The following is a 22,019-nucleotide window of genomic DNA, read 5'->3' on the forward strand; positions in this document are numbered from 1 at the left end:
AGATCTTCTCAGAACATCTGTGCTGCTCGGATTAAAGTCTTCAGAATGATCATATTTTGTTCATAAAAATCACATTTCAGTTTGTGTTAGTGAGGAGCCTGTCTCTGCAGTATCTCATAAATACTCTCATGTTCATGAAGCTGGAGGAGGCAGACGGGCTCTTGTGTTTTAGAAGAGCTTCAGGCCTAATTATATAGAAGAAAACACGACGTAGTAAACACCAGACTGTCACGAACACAGCTATTTTTATAACACTAAACATCGAGAAAAAGCATTTAACACGACATAACACACTAAAACGAGACGTTTTAAAAACGCTTACTTCACCCAAAACACTAAATATCTCTGTTTTATTTATTCATTTTTATCTATATGATATTTAATGTATAATGTGTTTTGTAAACTGTAAAACTGATGACCACCCATTGTTTGCAGTGTAGCTGTGCCCAATCAATCTCTAGCAGTTTAGCCCCGCCCATCCGATTAATAGCTGTTTAGCCCCGCCCATTAGATCTACAAGAGATTGGCCCCGCCCATTCAGTCTATAGCTGTTTAGCCCCGTCCATTCGATCTACAACAGTGTAGACCTGTCCATCCAATCTATAGCAGTTTATCCCTGCCCATCCGACCGATCTATAGCAGTTTAGCCCCGCCCATTCCCTTTATAGCTTATTAGCCATTTGATATTTGATATTCAAGAGTTTAGCCCCGCCCATCCAATCTATAGCAGTTTAGCCCCGCCCATTAGATATATAGCTCTTTAGCCCCGCCCATTCGATCTACAACAGTGTAGACCTGTCCATACAATCTATAGCAGTTTAGCCCCGCCCATTCAATTTATAGCTGTTTAGCCCCGCCCATCTGATCTATAGCAGTTTAGTTCCACCCATTCATCCTACAGAAGTTTATGGCTGCACCCATTTAGCCTACAGCAAGTTAAGTTTAGCCACACCCACTCAGCCTCCAACAGTGTAGCTCCGCCCATTTATGCTACAGCAGTTTGGTGCAAAATTTATTAGCCATAGTTTTGGTTCATACAATAAATAAATCCACACAAACATTACAATTTTAATAAAGTACAGACTGGAGATTTTGGGTGCTTTTTTAACAAACTGACAATAAGGATTAGTCTCAACATTTTCATCTGCTTCAGTTTAATTCAGTTACACAGTTGATTAAACGACAAAACACCAATTACGCCTCGTACACAGCGCTGTGTGTTTAATGCATTTCTGACTGGAACCACATGCTAGTGGCTGTAATCCACCATGAGCTCAACATGCAGTAAATCACCACAGATTCAGGACCAAAAGGGGGTTCGTACTGTAACTCTTAATTTTGAATGAGGCTTTGTGCTTTATTTTATTATATTTAATGTGATTCATGTTATTCATTTAGTGTTTGCTTGTGCAGTGTCCTTGTGGACCTTGAAAAGCACTTTATAACTGAATTATATTAGATTGTTATCATATAACATCTAATATATCATAATATCTATATCATAATATCTAATATCTAATTTATATTCTTCCTATTCGATTTATTATATATTTTTTTGCAGTATATTTACCACTCAACTTAAAAACTCAATGTTTTAAGATATAAAGACTGTAATTGTTCAGTTGTTCAGTCTGATTGGTTGTTTATATGATTTCATACAGCTTTTTAATTGGAACAGAATTTAGTTAAACGTTGCAACAATTAGTTTTTTTCCAATTAAAAGTGAATGGGGTCTAAAACAGTGTACCTACATCTATACATAATGTGAACATACTTTTAATGTTCTTATATATTATATAGTATACTTCCTTTTCAAAAGGGAAGTTCTTTCCCTCTTTATAGATCACAGAAAAAAGGCAAAACATGGATCAGACTATGGTGGAAAGGATGAACTACATTAAAAAAAATCACATTTGATTTTCTTTTCATCCAAAAAAAATGGTACTAAGTGTAAAAGGACCTTTATTCCATTGAGCCACTCAGATCTGCTGGTTTTAAATCCAGTTGTTAATGGCTTCTACTCTGTTTTCTGGTATTTCAGTGTTTTTAGGCTTCAAGAACTTAACCTTGATATCTTGGTTTTCTTGGTTTTGAAAAGAAATGGAAATAAAATAAGAAAAGCTCTTTTTCTTTGTTTTTGCACTGTATTACAGGTACTACTGAAGGTTTTAGTCGTAGATGTGTCATTGTCTTGTCATTGTTAATGAGTTTAGTGCTAGTTCTGTATATAAAGTGATGAAATTGATGAGAGCAGGGCTTCATGAGAGAAACAGAGATGTTATCTGAGTATTTTTACAGTGGGTCATCCAGGGAGACGAGCAGATCCATGACTCAACAATCCTCTCTCTCACTCCACTGCCCACATCTGTCATGACCTCATGGCTAAAAGGCAAAATCTCATCGCTGTGGGCCGGCAGATGTCACCCCGCCCTCTCTAAGACCAAACATATGGGTCGTCCACTCCAGAGAATCCACCTGAGAAGGAGAGATCTGCTGACTTTCAGTCACTAAACTCAGAAGAAATGAGGCATTAAATAGATTTCAGTTTCGGTGGAATTTACCAGCCATCACTATCTAGTTTAACAATGCTTAGCTGTGTTCATATAGCCTACATATATATGTGCATATGGCAGTTTGTTTGAAATATAATTCAGATTTCATATATCATGATTTCACTTACCATATTTTTCGCACTGAAAGGCGCACCGGATTATAAGGCGCATTATGCAACACTAGTAAGGGACAGCGGTGACGGCATGTTTTCCTTCAAATTCAGCAGGTCTCACAGCTGGGTTAAAAAAACATTTTCTTTTAAAGTCAAACAAGCTCTGTATGTTAATCTACACAGATTTGTATCCTGAAATCTGTTTATTTGGGTGAGTAAAGCACTTTTATTCTATTTTATTTTTATTTTATTTCATTTATTTACAGTTTAGACTTTAGAACCCCCAAAACTCCCACAGAAAACAGCAGTGTGGGATGATCTCAGAAAAACCCTTCAAAACATCTACCCAAGTAAAGAACACTCTAGGAAGTATGTGTATCATAATCTTAGTTTAGTGTAAAAAGAAAACTTCATTAGAGAGAATACAGAGAGATTAGGCTTTAGATGGTAACTATAAATACTTTTTGACAAAAAAATGTAAAAATATAAATTTACATGACATTTACATTATTTTAGTATTTAGTGGACACCCTAATCCAGAGCGATTTACAACCGTTTGCTGTTTCCTTCAAAATATTCAAAGCTAGTTTGTAGAGACTCGGATCAAGAGATAATGTTGATCATGTTTAAAACCCTATAAGATTTTTTTAAGGTTAGTTTAGGAATTCTTTGTAAAGATAAATCTTCAGTTAGCATTTGAAGACGGCGAGTGATACTCAGAGCTGTTCTGATACTCAGTGGAAGTTGGTTCTCGGTTCTGCAGCTCAGAGAAGAGTCGGATGTTAGTGGTTTTCTGTTGGTGATTCTGAGGGATGGAGGTTTGAGCCGAGTCGTACTGGAAGCTCCAAGAGCTCTTGATACAAATCTGGATTTGACCTTCATCACCATTAAGTATAAAGGATCTGGTCAGTTTTTGGATTTGTAGGTCAGCAACAGGGTTTTGAATTTGATGTGGGTGGTAACAGGAAGCCAGTGGAGGAAACGCAGCAAAGGAGTCTGTACTTCAGAAAAATTGAAGACGAGTTGTGCCTCTGATTCTAAACTAGTTGCAGGGTTTTGATTGCTCGCAGTGGAAGATCAGCCAGTAGAGAATTGCAGTAGTTGAGTTAGTTAAGGCAATTCATTTCATATAGTTTACGGTGCAATTCAATATTTTTTGTTCTGTTTAGTTCAGTGTATCTGAAAGTCTGAACCGAGACATGGCTCTGGAAGCATTAAAACTGCACACCACACACTAATTTAATAAACACTTACCGCCCTGATTGCCTCTGATGCTGTACAGTTTTGCACAGTACTGTAATTGTAAATCGCTCGTCATGGAATCACCCCAATTACGCCTTGGATTCTCTCAGCGTCTGACTGAATGGTCCTATTGAGTTTTTACGGCGTCCTCCCTGCCGTCCCCACCCTCATCCCAGAGCTGGAGGCCAGCAGAAGTTGGATGGCCTAGTTTTAAAGTGACCACTCCTGTCCCAGAATTCCCTGGGGGATTGTGTGGTGGTGTGGACGGAGAGTTAATAATGTAATACAGTCTTATTGAAAGAATTTCTGTACTGTAAATGTAAATACAGGGCTTTTCTCGCTGTTTCTAACATTCCTGTAGAGCAGAATGCAGATCTTTAGAGGATCTAGACCATATGCGGGGTGGATTCAGGATTCAGAGGAGATTAGTAGTTATTTAGCTGTTAGTTAGCTGTTCTTATTTACAGTAAATCTGCATATAGAAACACATTTATATTCATTGGGTCTAGAGATGTACAGAAATTGTGGGTTTCTGATGTTTAATCCTGTGATTCCTCTGCGAGACACTTGAGTTGATATACCGTAAGATTATTTGAGTATATTTTCTTTGGGTGGCAACTGCAGTTAATAAATGTATATGCAATATATTTACAGTATTGTGTATTTAGTAGCTTGTATAATCTATGTACAGAAGTGCTGCAAATAGAATAGGACTAATCTGGAGCAGATAATAATGAACCTTTAACATTATGCCTCCAGCATTGAACAGTGTTCTCTGGAATTATGGTGCTTTATTATTGCACCATCCAGCATGATCCAGCATGAGCTGAGGAGTTAAGGATGGTGAAAGGAAGCTGAATTTTCTTGCATTTGCTGAATGCAATGAAATTCTCACAGCTTCAGAATCTGGTAAAAAGTATTTATTAACAAAAATAGGAAAAGAAAACAGAACCAAGAAACTTGAAAACACAGGAAATAAAGAAGTAACAACCTTTGAATTGATGTAGAACACACAGAAGAACCGACAGGAGAACACTGAAACAAAGGGGCTATATATACACACACAGAAGTAACAGGAAACACCCAGGGACAGGTAACGAGGGGGCGGAGCTACAAATAAAACACGTGGGAGAACAGAAGACAAAGGCAGAGACAAGGAGAGCACAGAGAGGGCCATGTGTTAGGGAGTACATGGCTAGGAAAACACAAAACGGAAAAATATAGAGATAAACAAGGGACAGGACAAGAATGTGACAATTACATACAAACCAGCTCCAATAAAATAATTTTTTAAAAATTTTAATACTTTTGAACTCATTAGAAACGATGAATAAACAATGTGTCCTAAAACCTCTATATTTACACTATATAGTGTAGATAAAAAACAGAACCTGATATATTAACAAATTCACTGTGACATTTTGAAGCAGAGCATGATACCTCCCTTCCGAAACTGGGCCATTTAGCAGTTTATCAACTTAATAATGAGCCCAAACACACCTCCAAGATAAAAACTGCCTTTTTGAGGAAGCTAAACCTAAAGATGATGGACTAGACAAGCATGTTTTAAGATCTAAACCCTATTGAGCATCTGTGGGGCATCCTCAAACAGAAGGTGGGCAACCTGTGAAGCTCTAGTGGACTTTATACCCAAGAGGGTTAAGGCAGTTCTGGAAAATAATGGTGGCCACACAACATATTTATAATTTGGGCACAATTTGGCCATTTTCACGCTATCGTATTTTAATTTCATTGAAGTTTATTGATAACATTGGGTCATACAATTTTAGAAACCACATAGGCAAATCTATTAGAGATAATTGAAAAGTTTTACGACTATCTTTACTGTTATCTTCTGTAAAAAGTCATTAAATTCTGAATTTCTTTGTTTTTAAACCCATTTTGAAATACAGTAAAGCAGGTCTGCTGAAACCGCTGACTCAGTGCCTGTAGATTTGTATTAAATACTGTCAGAAACAGGGATTTAGGACCGTGCTCCTTAAACTCTAAAGCTGTCCTGGCATGTTCCAGCATAGCAACACTTTAAAAGCTTGACAGTTTTATTATTAAATGTCCTGTTATGAGCCAAATCTTTGCCCAGCCCGCTTCTGCAGTGTAAATTCTGCCTGACAGATGTGTATATTACCCTGACGTGACTCAGACGTCCCTGCTGAAAGGTCCAGCTCAAGACCAGCTTCTGCTGCGAGCTGGATAAAGATGGTCTGAGCTGGACTTCAACACTGAGAGACTTCCTGGGAAAATATTGTAGTGCCTGATGCAGTCCTCTAGGTCAACGGTGGTTTCCGTTTGAGAGTATGCTGTGTGCTATTAGGTGCTGCTTCTCACCGGTGTGTGGATGAGTACTGAATATGAATGGTTGTAGGTAAGACGTGTAAATTGTAAAGCGTCCTTGGGTCTCTAGAAAGGCACTATAGAAGCTTAACTTCATTCATTCATCCCTGGGTACCCACAGTGTTGAAAAGTCTTGCTAAACTGCACTTTAGAGTGACAAAAAAGTGTAAAAGTGCACTATTGGCTGCACCATATTCGCTTCTTCTAGCAATAAAGCCATCCCTACCAGAGCATGTCTTAAAGGTTGCCTCTTAACCTAGAGAAATGTGTGAGGATTTCATGCTATATTTACTGTTCTCCTAAAGGTGAGAAAACATGGTCATGCACTTGTATTGGTGCCCCTCTTAATAAAGAACCTTACCAACAGTGGATTAAATGTGATATTGCCTGTCTCTGACGTCCACTGTTATATGGAACTTGGTCTTTAATTTGGAGATACTGGTACCAGGGCTCATTCAAATGAGGCCATCATGGTTTTGAGGAACCCCAGCTTGAAGTTTCCTATCCTACGAGCTCTTTCCAGATCAGCCAAACGTGGCATGATGCTGATTCTTGGAGAATACACCTACTGACCACTGTAGCATAGCCCATGATCACAGGTGCTGCCAATAAATCAGGAGCTGGAGGAACCAAGAAGCTCAAAACATGGGTAAATAGCAACAGCACAATAAGCTGTTTGGCTTTGGCAGAGAAGATTTGGCAAATTCTTGGCAAAATGCTCTGCTGGTCCTCACAAAAATGCATGTTCCCCACAAATGTGGCTCTATTTTTAAAGAGAAATTAACAGTCCTTTATATAAAATTTATTGCCAATTACCGCATTCTTAGCACTATAATGTGCTCTTAAAATCCTTAAATTTTCCAGACATCGACAGTGCATGAATTCTACCAGTCAGGTATTAAGGAGCAGTAAAGTTACTCCGCTGAAGTACAGAAGTTATAAGGATGAGATTCAGTGAAGTTTCTCCAGCATTAAGGCTGGAGCAGTATTAGCACTAGTCACTAATCAAAGCGCTAGATTAACATTAAGTGCTTGTTTAACTTTAAAAGAAAATATTTTATTTAAGAATTACAGTTTTGTTTACTTAGACGGCAAGACCTGCTGAATTAGAAGGAAACATGGTGACACCCTTGTTCCTTACTAGTGTGGTTTAAAATGCGCCTTAAAATCTGATGCGCCTTATAGTCTGAAAAATAAGTCAGACAGTGTTGTTACAACAAATATAATCTACCAAACACAAATTTCCTTTTTTTTTTTTGTGTTGACTTGTGTTGCTAGTTTGGTAAATCTAATTGACCAGATCGATCATGCTGCGATTCTGCATGTTCTAAAAATGCTTTAATTTAATGTCGTAAACATTCTGATTAAAGTCACTGCAACATCAAGTGTATCAATGCTTTAAAAATGTTATAATAATATTGTGATGCAAACCATTAATATGTCACACGTTTCCTGGAAAGTTTCCTTTTTAAAAATATGATGTTTAAACAATGTTATCTGGCTCATCACCTGAACCTGCCATATTTCTCCTGAAGACAAATGAACCCGGCTAATTATCCAGCGCTGAGTTCTGACCCGAATGCAGAGCTGTGGAGAGCAGCGGAGAAACGACTGATAAATATTTACTCTCCACGTTTTCAGCAGATCATTCCAGGAGAGGCTGATGGACGGAGGAATGTCTGGAGTGGTCTTTCTTATCCTCTAGTGAACACATCATCGTTGAGTTTCAAGTATATTGAGGCCAAATCCAGACCCTCGGTGACCCCTGGCAGAGACGTGTACTGTAATGACATGCTGCAGACCTCCATCCAGCTCTGAGACCAGCCCTTAATGACCGAATGCCCAAGGGGTGAATATGAGTCAGTGGACTCCTCCCTCTCAGCTCTCAGATGATGTGCAGGAACGAATCAGCAGCTTTTTTTTCTTTAATATAGTTATAGGACTTTAGAGTTTTTTTTAAAGGAGAACCTCCACCTCCTCTCTCCTGCAGCTTTCTGAGATCCAGTATTTTATGCACCTTAAAATGATTGATATGGGGCATAGTAATTTCCTCCTGCAGATAAATCATTTTTTACACCGTTATCCAGCTCAAAGTTGCTCCACACTTCTCATAAGCATATTTAAAGAGCTCTGATATTTAAAAGAGGCATTTAGAACTTTTAAACTGCACAAGAAGTTTATTAAAAACATCCTGTAGTGTAGGTAAATCACCAGCCGCCACCATCTTAAATTTAAGTCACAATAAATGCTCAAACAGCGCCTTACCAGACACCCAATCAGGCACCAGACAGTGCATGCCAGTCGTTTAGTGTGATATATATTTCTGTAAGGGAGCTTGTACAAGTAAAAGCATCTGATTGCATTCTGTAAACAACATTTCACATTACATGACCTCACATATTAACCTTTTAAATACCAAGATAGCAGAAGACCACAGGTGTTGCAGGTGTATGTCAAGCACATTTCTCCAGCTGGGTGGACGCTCTATAAAATACGTTTCATTGCAATACTGCTCAGAAAAACCCTATCTAAAGCTATCACTTGTAAAAGAAAAGTGTATTTAAGTATATTTTTTAAAAGAATACTTAACATAGAAAGGTACATACTTTTTAAAATTAAAATGTGTACTAAAATACAAACTAAATACAAACTATTTTGGAACAACTTATGGCAACTTAAGTATTTAAACACAACATAAAAGCATTAGTAGATTTAAGTATGTGTTTTTTATGTGTTTTTAAAACATAATTTTTTATACACTTGAAGTATATTGTAAATGTACTGCTTTGCGTATTGATGCACATGTTTACAAAAATACACTAAAATGTTGTTTAAGCAGTATTTAATATTATATATATTTTCTATCAATCTATTTAAAGCATTGCTTAAAGAACTTTTATGCAAATACAGAAAAAAGTATATTTAATGTGTATTTTCATAAAGTATATTAAATTAAAAATGCTTTTAAATTAAATTCTTTACCTAACATCACATACCAAATATACTTTTAATGCTCTTAAGTATACTTCCTTTTCACAAGCTACTGCTGCTAATGCGTGCTACGCTAACAAGCTAAATCAGCTTCCATTTACTGCTGGCCACTCTAATATTATATATATATATATATATATATATTTATATAAACTGTACAACTTTGTAACTTCTTTAAGGGTTAAAATGGCTCATCTATAGCTGAAATATTGTCTGTTCTGTACAGACTATATATTTACACGCTCTGTGGAGGGTTTAGTCGTGCTATAACTTGCTTTTATATAATTCGATTCTTCCCTCTCATTTAAGAGCAGAGGGGATGTACGGCTAGTTACTCATTTCCTTACAGAATCAAGTGTTACAGGCTTTGATCTGAATGTAAACATGCCATTTAGCCTCTACATCTAAAAAAAATCCTTCCTATTGCAGGTCTAGAGAAGCCAAAGCTACATTTATACTAAAATAGAGGGACATAAATGATTAAAAGACATTCCTTCAGTCTGGTTGGTTTTGCATCTCCAGTACTGATGTATTTAATCTTAAACAATATAATTCCAAAATATTTTTTTAAATAAAATCAATGAATAATGCATTTTACTCTAAAACAAAGTTATACATAATTCTGAATTCTTTTAATGTTTTACTTAAAACTCATCTCTTTAGGGAAGCTTATTGCTGTTAATATACTTTTACTTGGATACCTTATTCTATAGTATGTTACTCATCATACTCGTACGTGTCTTTTATCTTTTACATGTAATTTTTTTTTCCTGCGTTGTTCTTGTGCTTGTATGCATTCTTTATTTTTATGCATTGTACCTTCTGTCTATGGCTGTGTTGTTAAACCATATAAATAAAATATTATTCTCATACATTTTACACTGTTTTTCTGAGCTCAGAAATTAATATTTAGTGGAATAACCCTGGTGGTTTTAATCACAGTTTTTTTCATGCATCTTGGCATCATGTTCTCCTCCACCAGTCTTACACACTGCTTTTGGATAACTTTATGCTGCTTTACTCCTGGTGTAAAAATTCAAGCAGTTCAGTTTGGTGGTTTGATGGTTTGTGATCATCCATCTTCCTCTTGATTATATTCCAGAGGTTTTTAATTTGGTAAAATCAAAGAAACTCATCATTTTTAAGTGGTCTTTTATTTTATCCAGAGCTGTATTCTAACAGTGGCCACTTATGGAAGAGTGGAGGATTCAGTCAACTTTTAATAATCAACATTTTTAAAGTCATATTTATTAATCTTTTGTCTACTGTGTTATAGAATGTCAAGGATTAAAAATTTAACATAGCATATTTCTTGTTGGTTGACCAGCATATCCATGTTTAAACTCCAGCATATACTGTTTTTTGCTGTATGAAACTGGAGGATGCTGGGATTGATGTTAGCCTTAAAGAACCCAGTCTAGACACTGAGCTGGAAATTCCTGCTGAGTTAAAGCTCATGTTCTACCATCCCATATTCATCCAGCCCTCTTCAGCCGGAGCTGCTTCACTGACATTTTAAGTGCTAACGAGTGATTAGCCGTCATGCTAATGGAGGAACTGGCGCTATATATGATTAGACTGTAGGAAGGAGGGAGACGTACAGCAGGGCAACAGAAGCAGACTAAACACACATGATTACAGTATTTCTGCAGAGAGAGGCTCTCTGAAGGTGGGCTGAGGTGATAACAGTGTTCACTCCCACCACAGAAACCACAGCTTCTCACAGGGGGCATAACAGTACATCTGTAAAATATATAAAATATATAACTTATTTAACTCTGTAAAAAATGAAGAGATCACTTCACTTTCTGAATCAGTTTCTCTGATTTTGCTATTTATAGGTTTATGTTTGAGTAAAATGAACATTGTTGTTTTATTCTATAAACTACAGACAACATTTCTCCCAAATTACAAATCAAAATATTCTCATTTAGTGTTTTATCTGAGGGAGTTTTGTCTGTGGTTGTTTTGTCTGATGGAGTTTTGTCTGATGGAGTTTTCTCTGAGGGAGTTTTGTTTGGGGTAGTTTGGTCTAATAAAGTTGTTATCTAAGTTAGTTTGGGCTTATACATTTTTGTCTGAAGAAGTTTTGTCTGAGGGAGTTTTGTCTGATTGAGTTTTTTCTGATGGAGTTTTGTCTGAGGGAGATTTGTCTGGTGGAGTTTTGTTAGATAGGGTTTTGTCTGATGTAGTTTTGTCTGAGTTTTGTCTGATATAGTTTGGTCTAAGGAAGTTTCGTCTGATGGAGTATTTATCTGTTGTAGTTGGGTATTGTGGAGTTTTGTCTGATAAAGTTTGGTCTGATGGAGTTTTGTCTGATGTCATTTTGTCTGAGTAAGTTCGTTTTTTATGGAGTTTTTTCTGAGGTAGTTTTGTCTAATGGAGTTTTGTCTGATATATTTTGGTCTGATGGAATTTTGTCTGACAGGGTTTTGTCTGATGAAGTTTTATCTGATGTAGTTGGGTCTTGTGGAGTTTTATCTGATAAAGTTTTGTCTAATAGAGTTTTGTCTGATGTTTTGTGTGAGGTAGTTTGGTCTGATGGAGTTTTGTTTGGTCAAGTTTGGTGTAAGGGAGTTTGGTCTGTGGGATTTAGTCAAAGGTTGATGGAGTTTTGGTGAGGATTTTTTTGTCTGACGTAGTTTTGTCTGACGTAGTTTTGTCTGATGGAGTTTTGTCAAAGACTTTTTGGTTTGATAGAGTTTGTGTCACTATATAACACAACCCACTGTGGATTATTGCTTCTTTATTTTAACTCCAGTTCTAATCATCATACTCTAGACCCAACCTTTCCCTCAACCCAAAGACTAAACCCCTGGTGTTAAAATAAGACAGTGTTATCAGCTAGTCTAATATTCTAAAATTTAACACAGTTTCACCTACACAGACTTTAAGACGTTTATCCTCAGACCTCTGGAGGGGTTTCTCAAATTGATCCAGGCTGCTTTGAGATGGCCTGATTCCAGCAGGTCTATGTTCTGAACTTCAAGAGATATCATCTCCAGTGTTCCCAAAACTCAGGAAACAGACGCTCCAGTTTCCAGGTTTTTATCCAGAGAATGTGGAAAACCAGTCAGATGTATCTGTGCCTTATCTCCCAGTCTGAGTGTGGGCTTATGTTGGGTTGAACAGATGGTCTCATGTTGAGACAGATAGCAGAATGAGCATGTAGACAATTCTATTTTCAAAACATCTCTAGTCTTTTACATTTATGTGAAACTCTGGTTGATTTTTTATTGTACACTCATTTTCTAACAATAGTTGCACCCAGAAGGAATCAATCAAAATGAATAAAACTTGTTGGGTATATTTGACATTGGGAGGCTTTAATGTTCAGCTGTGTGTGTGATGTATGTAAGGAGGTACTTACAGTAAATACCTATAGAAGGTCATTTCATTGTGTGTGCTTTCCATCCTGAGTTCAAATTATTCAATGGTTTGGACTTTTGAACCAATTATACAAATTGAGGTTCAGGTAGCCTATTGTCACCAAATAAATAACAGAAGAAGAAAATGAACCAATTGAGATTTATTTCTAATTTTCTGCCATTTTAGCTATTCCTGATTCTACTGTAACTGTAGATTGGAAATAAATACATGTATTAACAAATAAAAGGAGGATAATGGTGCAACTACTTGAAGAGCATTTAAGCAAAGGGAAGATAAAGAATTAGGCACAACTCTTGGAGATGAGCTCTTTAGTTCACTCAGTAAACTCTGGTGTGAAACCAAACTTACCTGGACCAAATGTAAATTTTAAGAGTGTAAAATTTCAAAGGTAAAAAAATAAATACTAACAAATACAAACAGAAATCTAAAAGCAAATCTTTGTTAAATTAATTTTAGCATTTTAAGAAGCCTACATTTCTATACAGAAGCTTCCAGATACATGTGATACACACAGATCCAACAATAAGAACAAGAGGAAGCTCTGTTATGTCTTGAAAAAGTGAGACGGACAGGTTGGATGGTTCTCCAGCTCTCCAGGATACTTTTGATGAGGGGGCGATAAATGCAGCCACCTGAATACCCCCGCAGAACCACAGAGAAACCCGAGCACCTGGAAATGAGCTTTCGGGGACCAACGCCAAGAGCTGTGGCCTTTGGAACAATTCAGAAGAGTTTTTTTTTTTTTCAGATAGCCTCATAACAGCATCATTTCCACCCAACCACCCATTGGCCCCAGACGGCCTCCAGAGGGGCTTCAATAAAAATACGCTGCTGTTCTCCAGCCTGCCGTCATATTCCTGACAAGCCACTTCCAATGCTTGAGCAGTTCTCCGGCTCTTTGGAGGTCTTTAGGAGTCTGAATGGTCTAAGAATCGCAGACTGAAGGATGGTAAATGTCTTTGCCGTGTCGTGTAGCATCACACCACCGTGCAGGAAAACCACAGGCCTGAGAGTAAAACGCCTCATTGTTTCTCGAATCGTAATTTCATTTCATTACGTAAGTGGACCTCGGCACTTTTTTTTAGCTTAGAAAAATTTTAAAATGTACATCGTTTTTCCTCTTACCTCAATTTAATGTGTAATAATCAATCAGCCATGACACAATTTTTATTTTATTTTATTATTTAGCTTCACACTGGAGCTAATTGGCTGAGCCTCAAAGATTAGCATTGTGCTAACTGTATGTTAAAAAAAAGCATCGCACTATCACACATTTTCCTCTAGTTATAGAAGAGTTATAGACATGACAAAACTAAAATAGACTTTCTAATATGGTTTCTATACTGTATCGTTCACCGTAATCTAGAACAAGTATTCTCTTTCGCCTCAAGAAACCAAAATGTCCTACCAATAAAACTTTGTCTTTGTACAGAAAGTCATTTTTCCAGAAAGTCATGTCCTCATATGGAGATAGTAGTTTTATTTATTTATTCATTTATTCATTTTATTTATCCAAATCACTCATTAGGACTCCTCCACCTATCACTAGTGATGCTCCAACACCAGGAGGGTTAAGAAGACCAGCACACGCCTCCTCCAATACATGTGAAGTCAGACTCCGCCTCTTTTTGAACTGCTGCTGATGCTGTAGCATTGCCGAGTAGCATCACAGCAGCGCTAACACTCGGAGGAAAGCAGCGCAGCAACTCGGTTCTGATACAGGAGCTCACAGACGCAGCCTTGTGCTGATCCACATCACCCTAGGAGTGATGAGGGGAAAGGAGCAGCTGAGCAGTTAGCTAATCCAGCAGCTGAGGAAGACGGTGGTAAATGTGGACGGTGGGCGTGGGAAGAGCTCAGGTGTCGGGTGGGAGATGGAGGAATGGAAACAGCGCTGCATCTCTCCCCAATGACACAACGTCTGCTGTGGAAATCACATTACAGTCCAGCAGACATCCTGACATGAGCACGAGCAGCCGTCGCCCCACCGAGAGCCGTAACACCATCAGCAGATCCTTCTGATATACTGCGTCCTCTTATTTAAAGCTAAAGAACACACTTAAATTAATATATTCATTAAAAAAGCGAGCAAAAATCTAATAAACTGATGAAAAAGTCAGTAACAGTGAGTGTGTTTACCTGTACATCTTAATTAAACATTAAAATAAGCTCAAACATAAACATAAAGTCAGTGTTCAGTGAGTGTCTACCTGTAATTACCTCTTCATAACATTAGAATAACATCAAATAAACATAAAATCAGTGATCAGTGGTTGAATGAAGTGACAGTAAGAGTGTCTACCTGTAACTAACTTTATATAACATAATAATAAACACAAATAAACATAATGTCACTAGTAAGTGAGTGTTTTTACATGTAAAACTCTGTATAACATTAGATTAACCCAAATAAACATAAAATTAGAGGTGTCTACCTGTAATTAACTCTATATAACATTAGAGTACTAAACACAAATAAACATAACGTCAGTGGAAAGTCAGTGTTTTTACACCTGAAATTAACTTTATATAACATAATAATAAACATAATTAAACATAAAATCTGTAGTAAGTGAGTGTTATTGTGTGTAAAACTCTGTACAATCAAACATAAACTCAGTGATCAGTAAGAATGTCTACCTGTAATTAACTCTATATAGCATAATGTGTTTCTATCTGTAATTAACATTATATAACATAATAATAAAAAACCCAATTAAACATAAAATCAGAGGTAAGTGAGTGTTGTTACGGGTAAAACTCTGAATAACATTAGAATACTAAACCCAAATAAACACAACATAATATATAATAGTCAGCGTTCAGTGTGTATATCTGTAATTAACTCTATATAACACAAACACAAAAAACATAAAACACAAAGTCATTGAACAAGTTAAAAAAAATCTCTACTTGTAATGATAAATAGCATATAATACTACACTTTCTTTTGGATATTTTAATAATAATACACCATTGATCAGCCATAACATTAAAACCACTTTCCTTAGAATGTGTTGGTCCTTCCTGAGCAACAAAAACAGGCATGAACTTTACAATACATCTGAAGATTTCTGAGTTATCACCTTTTTGTTATTCTCAAAAAGTCTCAGATTTTTATGCTTATTCTACTCAATAACTACAATAACTTACTGTTCACTTGCTGTCTAATATTTTTAATATATCGTAGGAACCAGATCATCAGTGTTATTCTGTTCTTCTCTTTTCTGGACGTGTTTGTAAGGTTATTGCTGTGATAGACTGAAGAAAAGCACTGGACAGATCGTCTCTCTGCAGTTACTCTGCTCTCTCAGTTCATTTCTTTCTGCCTGAAGTTTGTAGAACATTAAGTTCAATTAGAAAAGCTGCACCTTTACAGCAAACTCTGCAGAGCACTGCGAACAAATCAATAGCCAATTAAATCCCTCCAGTTCCAGCTGGAGCCGCTGATTTTAGCTGGATTTTCACACGGTAGCTGTTCTTTTTTCCAGGTTTGGGGGAGGAGCAGGACGAGCAGGAACAGAAAACAGTCTGTATTTACAGAAATCACAAACAGGTGCCCACCAGAAGACTAGTTTCTGAGTGTTTATGTGGGAGCTGAGGACTGTTTCACTTAATAAATGATCAGTTTAGTCATGATCTTTTTTTTCTCCACCACAAACACCAACAAAAATGTTCATAATAAAGATCAGAGATGCATCTCGAGAATTTCTGCACCTCTGCGACTGTTTTGAGACAAAATTGTCATTCATTTTTGTTTTTTTGTTTTTCCGACCTCCTCATAGTTACGTTCTTGTGTCTGTCAGGTCTTTTGTCTGTCTGGTTCTCAAGTCTGTGTTATTCTCAGGTCTGTGTTTCTTTCCCAGTGTTTTTCCACTCACCTGTGTTCATTTGTAGCTCTGCCCCTTCGTCCCAGGTGTTTCCTGTTTCCTGTGTGTGTGCACCTCTATTTAAGGTCCGTGTTCCTTTTCCCCGGTGTCGATCCTTGTACGTTTATCGTCTGTCAGTGCTCCTTGTTTTCCCGAGTTTCCTCAGTCCTGTTGTTTCAATAAATCCCTTTTGTTTGCATATGCGTCCGCCTCCGCGTCCTCCCTGCACCCCAAACCTGACAGTGTCAATTAAACAAAAACTTTAACAACAAAAAAAACACAAAGTACTTTAAGAAATAAAACAAACAAAGAAACAGCAACCAGACTGACATAAAATGGCAAAATGTATATAGTTATTTTTATTAAAGATCATCATTATGGTATAATTATTATAGTAAAACCCTCTGTAGTATCTTTGTAGCATCAAATAAGCAGCACCACAGAAGCTACTGATACTGATACCATAGCAACTGCCAAGCAACCACCTGGTACACCACAGCAACCCCCCATAGAAACATTTTTTATTAGGGTCTAATAAAATTGTTTTTGAACTTTAACATTTATGGATTGTCAGAATGGCTAGAAGGTTCCACACTCCCACAGCAAAGTCATTCAGCATTAAATTCTGGCAACGGAGAACTTTTGCCACCTTTAATCCATCATTAATTAAAGAAAATATCTGTCGCTGTGCTGCACGCCAGCACAAATGTAACACAAAACTGCTCTTGTGGTGCACGCTTCAACAGAAATCACTGACAGAATCGAATTCCACTGGTTTCCTAAACAAAAGACACGACCAGTACAATAAACATCTAACACCAACCATGTGCAAACAGAGAAAACAGCAATATAACCCTACTAACAGATCCAGCTTAATACAAAAACATATCGTATTTTAAGTACTTTAAGGTGCACTGGATTATTTCCCTTCTAATACAGCAGGTCTCACTGCTGGCTGACGAGACCTTTAAAACTAATAAAAAAAAACTGTAATTATTAAAAAAACATTTTCTTTTAAAGTCAAACTAAAACTGAATGTTAATCTACACAGATTTCTCACCTGAAAACTGTTTATTTGGGTAAGTAAATTGTTTTACTTACAGTAAGCTTATTAGATTTACAGATTTACAGATTTCCACTAAGGCTAGGTGCGGCAGCATTAGCATTAGCGCCTAATGTGCACTTAGGGACTCTGAGTGTTCTGGTAAGCCAGGACAATATCAGCTAGCGGTTCATCCCACATAACTCATTTCAGTATACACACAGACTACAGTCTGATATACTCACCTGTGAAAGGTGAAAAAGCTAGCACTTAGCATGGTTAGCGGCTAATGCTAAACTGAACTTTACTGAAACTCCTGTATAACTCTGTACTTTAGTGGAGTGGCTTTACTGCTCCTTAATACCTGACTGGTAGAATTTATACGTAAGGAGCACTGAAGATTTTGGGGGAAATTAAAGGATTTTAATTGCAATTTATAGTGAAAAAAATACAGTACCCTTTGCTGGTAGACTACATTTTGACCAGCATAGGGTATAGGGTATTTTTCTGGGTAACTAACTGGTCTTAAGCTGGATATTTTAGCAGGAAAGCCTGAAGTAGAAAACTGAGGAGTTATCTCAGGCCAGCTTGCTGAAAAGCAGACGTTGATTTGCGTGTAATGCTGGTGTAGTGGATAAGCAATTACCCTAAAAAAAAAAGAAGAAAAAAAACCTAAACGCATGCCTAGTTTTGAACAGTCCATCAACATCACTGGCTCCATCAGCTTCCAGCATGTTTTCTGCATTCGCCTGTGACTTCAAATCATACGACCACCATAAATCACAACCAAAGAAAGACATCAATTTTAATGAATCCTTATCTAGCGCCGCTCCTCCAGCCAAACCCAACAGAACCTGGAGAAGTGCTTGAGGAGCTTTTCCAACTCAAAGAGCGATCTGTTATTCCCAGATTGGATAACCTTCTCTGGTACTGCCTCTGGTAGATCTGGAATGAGTAAAATATTGTTACATAAACAAAACAGAAAAAAAGAGTAATATTTAATCCTCCTTCTATCCAACTTTATTCTCTGGGCCAATATGATCCCAGCTATTTAAAACTCCAAAAAAATGTGAAAAAAATAATAATTCCAGATCATTAAACATGTTAGCAAAGTTTACTTACTAGTTTTTTATGTTTATTTGACAAATTATTAGTGGTTCTGGTATTATAAGTGGTTTATTACTATGTTATAAGTATTATAAGTATTGAGTTGTTAAGTCAGGGCCTAAACTAAAGGTAAGTTTAGAGAAAGATTATAAAACTGAATGTAATAGTGAACTCGACATTATTATTACCCAAATATGTGTAAAATATTGAGAATTCTTATGTTTTGCGCCAATAAAACAAGAAGACGGTTAATATGAAAAGAAAAACACAAAACTAATGTCAACCCTTAAATGAGGTCAAATTGACCCCAAAGATAATAGGAGGGTTAATCAATAAAATCAATATTTAATGGATTATATTCATTTTTTGGCTGGCTGGTCCCTCTGAAGACGCTGTGCAGTATCCAAATCAGCTTGTGTTTGTGTTGGAACTCTTCTGGTTTTAGGGAGAAAAGTGAAGAAGAGGTTCGTCTGCTACTGAGGAAAATCATGTGCACTAATTTATATCACCGGGCTAAAGTTCCAAAACACTGCAGCAATAGTCTTGAATTCCCCATAACCCATTATTAGTGAAATAGAGGAGTTCAACAGTATGACTGAGCTGGTTCAGTAGCGTTAACAAAATGGGTTTATTAAAAATAAAACGCAGAGGCCTTTAGGAGCCACAGAAAGGGCCTGGTGGTTGCTGTGGATCCGTAGGGGGATCCTTGGAGCAACACCCCACTTGGATACATGCAGATGCAACTGATCATCCCCGGCTGGATCGCCCTGGTGAGGATGTTTGAAGATTAAAGATCCAAAAACATCCTTTGACCCGGGGTTCTTCACTGATGATGTGTCCAAATATGCACAAAAGACAAGGCCTATAGTCCGTATTAGATGTTGGTGATCTTCAGGCCCTCAGGCTGTACTGATTCTGTACTAGAATTCACTGCATGGCCTCTGAAACAATTCTATAATTCACAAAAGTATGTTAAAGCTGCATCATTGCATCTTAGCGTTTTTGGAACTAGGGTTTTACCTGGTAGCTGCATTATAGCGTTTTGCAGCCTTTTATCAAATAAGTCTTAACTGAATGACTGCAGGGGGTAACGGTGGTATAATTACATGTTCATGTCCTCGTTTAGGGGTTAATACAACGACTGTAGCTGGACTTTGATTAAACAGAAAATGCGATTATACAGTAATCTGTAACAGAGCTGAAATCTGTAGGTATTTAATGGGTGGTTAGGAGGAGGAGGGGGGTGGGGGGTGTATTCACACACACTCCCCTCCAGCTAAAACAACACAGAACACACACACACACACACAAACACATTATACACACACACACACACACAGGCCGGAAACAATTACCTGAACTCGTCCAACACGTATTTAATCAATAGTCACGTTCAGTATGAACGATCACGTTTAACTATGTCTAACAGATGTAAATCATTTAAACTTCATAAACTGTGATAAAGAACAAAAATAACAAATTCTGGCCAGTTTATTAGAAACGCCCATCTTGTGCTTTCACTCACACTGGCCACTTTATTAGAAACCCCTAAATTGAGCTTCCACTAGCTTGACACTTTATTAGAAACTCTTACTTTGAGTTTCGGCCGACTGGACGCTTTATTAGAAACCCTAACTTATAAATATTTAGAGCTTGCCATTATCTCAGTTTTTTATTATTTACTCATGAAATAAATGAAAGACATCTATTTACACTTGTTACTTAGCATGCTAGATATCTTATGTAAGCAGAGGTGGATAGTTCAGATCCAGAAGGTATAAATCCACCCTGGGGTTTTGTTTGTTCCAACTGCCTTGGTGGCTCTGCTGTTGTCGGTGGCTCTGCTCAGCCAACAAAACCCCGGGGTGGATTTTTACTTTCTGGATCTGGACTACCCACCTCTGTGTGTAACTATAGGTTTAAATAGGATCTCCGGTGGATTTGGTGTTTTACACAGACTCTAAGACTAGGTCAGTGGCTGAACTGCACTTAGCAGGTTTAGCATTATTACACATGTTGTAAAGTAACATATAACATTGTAAAGACTGTTATTAGTGTAAAAATAACTTTATTTTAAAATATTTCTAACTGTTCTCTGTGTCACTGGTGTCGCAGTGCTGTTAGCCAATCAGAGGCGATATGTTTGCATGTATGAATATTCATAAGCAAGAGACGAAATCCTATCGTTTCTCCCCGTCCACTCCTCCACCAGACTAAAGCAGCGTTATACCGGATCAAAAATGTTGTAATGACACATTTAACTTGAGCTTCCAGGAACTGGACACTTTATTAGAAACCCCTAAATTGAGCTTCTACCAACTGGCCACTTTATTAGAAACACCTGCTCTATGCCTCTGCTCACTCTGGCCACTTTATTAGAAACATCTACTTCGATCATTGATCAATAACACTCTAAAGTCCATAGTCTTTTGTAAAATGGCATATACTGCCTTTATTACATAACCAAGCATGTCATAGAGACGTCAGAACAAACAAAGGACGAAGAACTCATTTGCATCATCATCATCATCATCATCATCATACACATACGCGTACAGGTTCAGAGGTACAGTCACGATCGGACGAATGTTGAAACTTACCGTCAAGTCAAACCAAAAAACTGCATAGCTCGTAGAAGTAGAAGTTGCATAATCATTCCCAGAGGACGGAGAGAGGCGTGGTCAGATGGAGGGGGCGGCGGCTTACAGTAAAGGTCATGTGCACTTGCATAACACAAAGAGTTGACCAGTGCATAGATTATGCTACGATACAAGACTAACAGACGACAACATAGAACAAGACCAGGGCGAGTGAAAAGATGCTAAATAAATATTGAAGAAACGCTGATAGATATTCATATTCAAAAGTTCTTAAAAATTTCCACGTCCTTCGGAGACACAGCCGGCTCCTTTTTCCGCTTCTCGTCTGGATACGTGTCAAAGTTCGAGGAATCTCCTTCGTGCGAAACTTTGGGAACAATGGACGGCTGTGTTGGATGGAGAGAAAGAGATAAAAATATTGTCATTTAGAGCAGATTTATGTGCAGAAAATAAATGAGAAATGTCTGAAATAACAAAAAAAAGGATGCAAAACTTTCAGACCTCAAATAATACAAAGACAACAAAAACAAGTTCATATTCATTAAGTTTTAAGAGTTCAGAAATCAATATTTGGTGGAATAACCCTGGTTTTTAATCATAGTTTCTTCCATACATCTTGGCATCATGTTCTCCTCCTCCACCAGTCTTACACACTACTTTTGGATAACTTTATGCTGCTTTACTCCTGGTGCAAAAATTCAAGCAGTTCAGTTTGGTGGTTTGATGGTTTGTGATCATCCATCTTCCTCTTGATTATATTC

General features: G+C 37.3%; 1 protein-coding gene and 1 long non-coding RNA gene across 2 annotated transcripts in view; both read right to left on the minus strand.

Annotated features, from left to right (window-relative positions):
- LOC125805017 (uncharacterized) overlaps positions 1-22,019 on the minus strand; it is a 73,550-nt gene that overhangs the window by 18,720 nt on the left and 32,811 nt on the right. The window lies entirely within an intron of this gene.
- LOC103040942 (cAMP-dependent protein kinase catalytic subunit PRKX) overlaps positions 21,084-22,019 on the minus strand; it is a 29,680-nt gene continuing 28,744 nt past the window's right edge. The window contains exon 8 of the mRNA XM_022665664.2: positions 21,084-21,644. Coding sequence (XP_022521385.2) covers positions 21,519-21,644 — 126 coding nt within the window. The 3' untranslated portion in view covers positions 21,084-21,518. The remainder of the gene's footprint in view (positions 21,645-22,019) is intronic.

Source organism: Astyanax mexicanus, chromosome 11 (genome assembly GCF_023375975.1).
Source record: "Astyanax mexicanus isolate ESR-SI-001 chromosome 11, AstMex3_surface, whole genome shotgun sequence".
Lineage (NCBI taxonomy): Eukaryota > Metazoa > Chordata > Actinopteri > Characiformes > Acestrorhamphidae > Astyanax > Astyanax mexicanus.